Source organism: Rhinolophus hipposideros (genome assembly GCF_964194185.1).
Source record: "Rhinolophus hipposideros genome assembly, chromosome: 24".
Taxonomy (NCBI): domain Eukaryota; kingdom Metazoa; phylum Chordata; class Mammalia; order Chiroptera; family Rhinolophidae; genus Rhinolophus; species Rhinolophus hipposideros.
This window is the reverse complement of record NC_138070.1, coordinates 17,992,349-17,999,070: the sequence shown is the minus strand read 5'-3', so window position 1 is coordinate 17,999,070 and position 6,722 is coordinate 17,992,349. Positions and strand designations below refer to the sequence as shown.

The 6,722-nt window shown below is 44.9% G+C and overlaps 1 protein-coding gene across 1 annotated transcript; it reads left to right on the top strand.

Moving 5' to 3' along the window:
- Positions 1-683: 683 nt before the first annotated feature.
- Positions 684-5,545, top strand: XBP1 (X-box binding protein 1). Its single transcript, XM_081036657.1, is given in 6 exon segments — positions 684-950; positions 2,074-2,170; positions 3,043-3,171; positions 3,962-4,021; positions 4,024-4,107; positions 4,424-5,545. Coding segments are annotated over 6 exon segments (1,155 nt in total). The 5' UTR covers positions 684-720; the 3' UTR covers positions 4,979-5,545.
- Positions 5,546-6,722: the final 1,177 nt, after the last annotated feature.

Here is a 6,722-nt window from a genome sequence, read left to right as displayed (position 1 = left end):
TCACACGTGAAATATTTTACCCCCGTTAAAAAAAAAAAAATCGTAATATGCGTTCATAGTAGAAAGCTTAGAACTGCAAGGAAAAATTCCATTACCGTGTCCTCCCCTACACCGATCGTTTTAAGGCCTCTCTGTGAGCTTTAAAATGCGCGACCTCGTTTCCTACTAGACTCCTGCTTCGCGGAATTTATTTGCAGGCTTGTTTCTAACCCCAGGCCCGATTCGGCTCTCTCTCGACTTTTCGCTCCACTCGGGGCCCGAAGTGGTGCACGACAGAAAATCTGTCAGGCAAAGGTGAAAATCTGGTCGTCTCGGTAAAAATGGTCAGTCTGGAAATCTCTCGGTTTGGAATTAACCCGTCATTCCGGGTGACAATACGTCAGCCGACGGGGGGAAAATTCGTTTGTTGAGGAAACTCCACCGGTTCCTCACCGGCCAGGCGCCCGGCCCGCCCTCGGACACCGCACCCACCCAGGGACGGATCCCGCGGGTCGCCTTCAGGGAAAATGCCCCCGCGCGCCCTGCGGAGCACCGCCGCCGCCACGCTGGACGCCTTGGCTCCGCCCCCGCTGGGCACTCTCGACCAATGGGCGCCGATATTGGCCGCGCATCACGCAACTCTGGCCAATGGAGGGAGGCCACGACCATAGAAAGGCCGGGCGCGGCGGGGCCGGGCCGCTCGGCGGCGGCGGCACGCACTCACGTAGACACTCTCAGGCCATGGTGGTGGTGGCACCCGCGCAGAGCCCGGCCGCCGGGGCCCCCAAAGTGCTGCTGCTGTCCGGCAAGCCTGCCGCCGCCGCCGCCGGAGCCCCGGCCGGCCGGGCTCTGCCTCTCATGTTGCCGGGCCAACGAGGGGCCAGCCCCGACGCGGAGAGCGGGGGGCCGCCCCAAGCGCGCAAACGACAGCGCCTCACACACCTGAGCCCGGAGGAGAAGGCACTGCGGAGGTGGGCGACGGCCGGGTCTGGGACTGGCTTCGAGCCGGACAAGGGTCTGGGTCTGGATCCGGTAGCGCTCGGGCGCCCTCGGCCTGGCCTGCCTGGTGCCAGCGTGGCGAGGGCGGGGCGGGCAGGAAGTCTGGACTAACCAGGCCCACGGCGCTGGGTAGAGTCCAGGGCTGCTTGGGCCTTTTTTCTTTCCTCCTTTTCTATCTCATTAGCGATAACTAGAGCTGGGTATGCGGGCACCGGGATTCCAGGCTGTGTTGCTGTGTGACCACAGACCGGCCGTTCAGCTTTTCTGAACTGGGAGTCATTAGCCTTTTCTTGGGTTTACCTCCTTTTTTGGAGGGACAGCTGAAATGACAGCTGTTGAAAGATCGGGCTGCGAGCTCTGTAAGGCTAGCTAGTCGGACCTTCGGTCTCTGCGTCCTGACAGTGGTGTTTACTTCATGAGATCGTCGGTGAGATTTAAGTCAGAGATGCCTAGTGCTTAGTTCTCTGTTATGTCAGTTCTTTTTTGATCAGTGTGCCTTTTGTAATTAATTAAGTGCATCCTCGAGCAGATGACCCCAGCCATCAGGGGGTTGCCTAGGATCCCAGCAGTAGGGCGAAAAGCATCAGCGTCTCCCTTCTATTTATGAGTTGGTTTTGGGGAGGGAAGGTTGATGTCATGGCGCGATTGGATTTAATCAGTCCAGGTTGGATTCTGTTTGAGGGAAATAGAGTCAGGAAGCAACGGGGGAATAGAAAGGGGAAGAGGATATTTATGATGCAAGAGGCTACACTTGATCTTAGCCAAAAGGCCGAGAAGCGATTATGATGCAAGATGAATTGTATTTTGTGTCCAGCCCCCGAGCTGTGGGTAGAATGAGACTGAGGTGGATGATGCAATATGGGAGAGAATAAAACAGTGTGGGAGAGAATAGAGCAGTTCTTCAAGCCAAATGGAAAGAAGGCTCTATCTTTTGTTTTGTTTTGTTTTATGGAGGGGAGGAGCCTGAAGTGTATTTTACCATTAGTCTACCATATACTGTAAATTTATATGAAAGCACCAGCTGGCCAAGTTTTCAAATAAAGATATAAATAAGGTTTGAGATGACTCAGTGTGGTATGTCCCTTCTGTTCTCAGGAAACTGAAAAACAGAGTAGCAGCTCAGACTGCCAGAGATCGAAAGAAAGCTCGAATGAGTGAGCTGGAACAGCAAGTGATAGATTTGGAAGAAGAGGTAAAAATACTCAAGGCCCAAGTCTCTTTTCTCCATTGGTGAAATGTTCTTATATTTGCTGCCCATCCCAAGTTGTTTCAGCCCCTTTAGAATAAAATTGAACATGTAATTAAAAGTTTAAGTTAGGGCCGGCCCGGTGGCGCAGGCGGTTAGAGCTCCATGCTCCTAACTCCGAAGGCTGCCGGTTCGATAAAAAAAAAAAGTTTAAGTTAGGGTAGATAGGTAGTTGGTTAAATGGTGAAGTTTGATGAGAGCAGAAGTTGATTGACCCTCTGGCATGTGGTACTAGATCTGTTTCAGAGTTGGTGAATTTACAACATTACAACAATATTTTCAAGTTAACACTAAGAAATTAGCAAGAGCAGATAGGAAATCATTGCTTAAACTTGAGCCCCTTCTTGACTTGGCCAAAAGTCCACTAACAGTTCCCTTTCCCTTCTGGGGTCCACCTAAACTTAAAATTGTTGCCAGTTACAAGTCTTGAATACATAACGATTATTTATATTATTCTTATTTCCTTTTTTTACATATTTTGATTTTATGATCCACTTTTATTATTACCTGCCAGTTCAAAATAGGATTTTTTTAAACATCATTTCTAAATTAAAGCCACAAGTCACCCTTTACTGAGGTCTATGTTAGTTGGAGGCATTGTGTTATTCGTGACTCCATGAATGACACTTCTTAAATAGCTTATTTTTAGTAATTATGACCTTGCTTTCTAATACCTACTGTGAGCAACTGGATAAGCATAGAGTTTCCCCAAAGGTCATGGGGGGGAAGGAAAGGAAATCAATTGTAATGAAACTTCATCAGGTGAATTAAGTGAAAGAAATAGATGTTTTAATAGCCTCTTATGAACTGTCTTCCAGAATCAAAAACTTTTACTAGAAAACCAGCTTTTACGAGAGAAAACTCATGGCCTTGTAGTTGAGAACCAGGAGTTAAGACAGCGCTTGGGGATGGATGCCCTGGTTACTGAAGAGAAGGCAGAGACCAAGGTAAGGACCTCGTTTATTTGGTGCTGTATGTGAGAACTGGTTCTAAGTGACATGACATGACCTCTTTAATGACACTTACTTCATTTTCAAGTGTGTACTGGATAGTACTAAGTCCTAATAATTAATATAAGTTCCATGACTTTCTAAGAGCAAGTACTAACAAATGCTGATATAGCTAACAAGATATGCCAGAATTAAGAAACAGAATAAGAGAACCAGTAAAATCTGATTTTAAATGCTACTAGAATTATAGTTTGTTGATGAATATGAATGAGTAGGAAAAGGATTCATTGTGACAGTGACACCTCTCTGGTAGAAGGATGGTGAATGGTTTTAATTTAATGGATTATGGCAAGTTTAGTGACAGTGCCTAAGTTCTAAGATTGACAGTAGGACAGCTCTACGCTGTGAAGGTAATGTTCAGAACAAACTTGAATTACTATCAAAAAAACCCTGGGCCTAAATTCACTATAGAACTTTATTACTTAGGAATATTATTATGGAGAATATCATTAAGATATTATTTAAGAATACCAGTCCTACTTGAATCTTTAGGGAGTAAAAATGTTTCGTCGCATAGAAAATCAGCGGAAAGTTAGTCTCATCTCCCTTTTTTCGTCTTTTCTTGAGGAGGACTCGAGAAAATGGAAATAACAAAGGGAAAGATTTTATCTCTCAAGTTTAGTTTCCTAACTTTCTTAAAAGTGGAGAATCGCAGCTGCCCGGTTAGCATTTCCGTGGGGATTCTCAGCTGTGTGAGCTGTTTATTCACTTTGGTCTTTCCTCCTAGGAGAATGGAGCGAGGCCGGTGACCGGGTCTGCTGAGTCCGCAGCACTCAGACTACGTGCACCTCTGCAGCAGGTGCAGGCCCAGTTGTCACCCCTCCAGAACATCTCCCCATGGATTCTGACAGTGTGGACTCTTCAGACTCTGAGGTAGGGGTGGTTTGGATTTACTAAACAGCCGGAAAACTATTTAATTCCATCTGTTGGATGCCCAACATCCCTAACCAGAGAAATGAGGGCAGAAGTTAGTTTGAGTTGGGTTAGAAGTGAACATGGACTACCTTCCTGTTTCCAGGTGATTTAGGACATGGAGTGAAGTAAGATAAATGGGTGTGGTGGGTCCTGGAGGTCATCCTCTAGCATCATGATTAATTTACATTAGGAAACCTAGTACTAAGTGTTCCAGGTAGATTCTAAGGTGCATTCTAATAGTTGGACTCTATTTATAATTTTTTGCCTCTTGCAGTCTGATATCTTGTTGGGCATTCTGTTCAACTTGGACCCAGTCATGTTCCTCAGATGTCCTTCCCCAGAGTCTACCAGCCTGGAGCAGTTGCCAGAGGTCTACCCAGAAGGACCTAGTTCCTTACCGGCCTCCCCTTCTCCATCACTGGGGCCGTCATCAGCCAAGCTGGAAGCCATTAATGAACTGATTCGTTTTGACCACGTATATACCAAGCCTCTAGTCTTAGAGATACCCTCTGAGACAGAGAGCCAAGCTAATGTGGTAGTGAAAATTGAGGAAGCACCTTTCAGCCCCTCAGAGGAAGATCACCCTGAATTCACTGTCTCAGTGAAGGAAGAACTTGCAGATGACTTCATTCCAGAGCTGGGTAGCCCAGATCTACTTTCATCCAGCCACTGCCTGAAGCCATCTTCATGCCTACTGGATGCTTATAGTGACTGTAGCAATGAGGGCTCCCCTTCCCCTTTCAGCGACATGTCCTCTTTGCTTGGTGTAGACCATCCTTGGGAGGACACTTTTGCCAATGAACTCTTTCCCCAGCTGATTAGTGTCTAAGGAGAGATCCAATACTGCCCTTTCCCTTGACTGTTATACTGCCTGGACGGTAGCAGAGAAGCCTGTGCTTCATTCAAAAAGCCAAAGCAGAGGGCGCACAATCCTAGAGAATTCTTCTAAAGTATTTGTTTAAACCTCACAGGTCACCCAAGTGTCTTTTGACACTCAGCAGTCAAAGGTACTCAGATATTGCTATAATTACAGCTTTTAAAGTACCTTTATCTTAAGGGCAGTAGTTTGCCCTAAAATACTTATGTAAGGGACATTGGACAAGTGTCTTATACATGGAATTTATGAATGGCCCTTTAATCCTTTCTCTTTCTTCTCAGCATCCCAGGCTTGCCTCCGATTTTAGGTCTAGTTCGCTTCTGCAAGAAGAGAGTACACCTACCTGAGGGGGCTCCTTTTCCCTCATGTACAGTTCAAGTAAAGATCAAGAATCTTTTGTAAAATTACAGAAATTTACTATGTAAATGCTTGATGGAATCTTTCCCTGCTAGTGTAACTTTTGGAAGGTGCTTTCTCCATTTATTTAAAACTACCTGTGCAATTAAAAAGTGCAATGCAGTGTTTTTGTTCTTTGATTCCTTCTTGATCCTTGTGTTCTGTCTAGGCGATTTGCTGTTTGCTTTGGTGGTGATTTAACCACAAAGTATGCCACTTTTTAAGGTGACTGAAGGTTTTTCCCCTTTAATGACCGCCTGCTTCACTTTCTGGCTACCGTGATATGTATGATCTACTCTGAGCAGTTACTGTATTTCTGAGACAGTTTCTTCAGCCTAAATGACCAATATCATAGCTAGTGAGTGGCAGAGTTAGAACCCTTAACCACTGTTTTGCCATACTATCTCGTGAGAGAAACACATGCCATTAAATATCAAGATTTTCTTGCATTTATTAAAGGGATTAAGAGCATTTTCTAGAATAAGATTCCCTGGGTTCAACTCTGCCACTGGTTGGTTGGGTATCCTTGGACATATCATAATGTTACTTATTTCCTCATCTATAAAGCAGCATAATAGTACCTCTAACAATTTGTAGAGGATTCAAAGAGATGGTGCATCATAAGCATTTGTTATATGCCAGGCACCATCCCAAGCACTCAAAAATTAGCTATTATCTCTTAATCTACTTTCGAAGGGTTTTAATCTCTTAAAGAATTACATAAACTTTAGAACTTGTTTCACAAAAGAAGAACCTATTCAGAGAAAAATCCTAGAGACATTAATACAACCCCAAAACTAGAGACTTGATAAACTCATCATCCTTTATGATGCACTCCTAGCTTGGGAATCCACTTATATGAAAGGACTTCCCTCCCTTATAGACATTATTTCACCTATTCCAGCATTCTATGTCAATATTAAGACTACCTCGGGGAAGGTAAAAGTGAATGAATAGACAAAAGGAGAGTCCCAAGCAGCAAGGCAAAGAAAGCCATAGTTTGAACCAAGCACTAGGGAACCTTGGTGTAATGGCAGCTGTATCCATAAGTATACTTGAAGGCAAGACAGCCTAAAATCCCTGGTCACTGAACTCAGAGCCCAATCCCAGTGTTTGGCACGCAAGCTTGCTTAGGCTCTTGAGTTTCTGTATTGTAAATGTAAGGACAGTCTCCAGCTGTCCCCATCATTTAAAAACCTGATCACCTGATTTTCTAGAACTGAAAATTTAAGTGCTGATAATCTATTTAGGGATTGTGTAGGCAGATGTAATTACTGATGCATTTTAAGCCTCCATCATA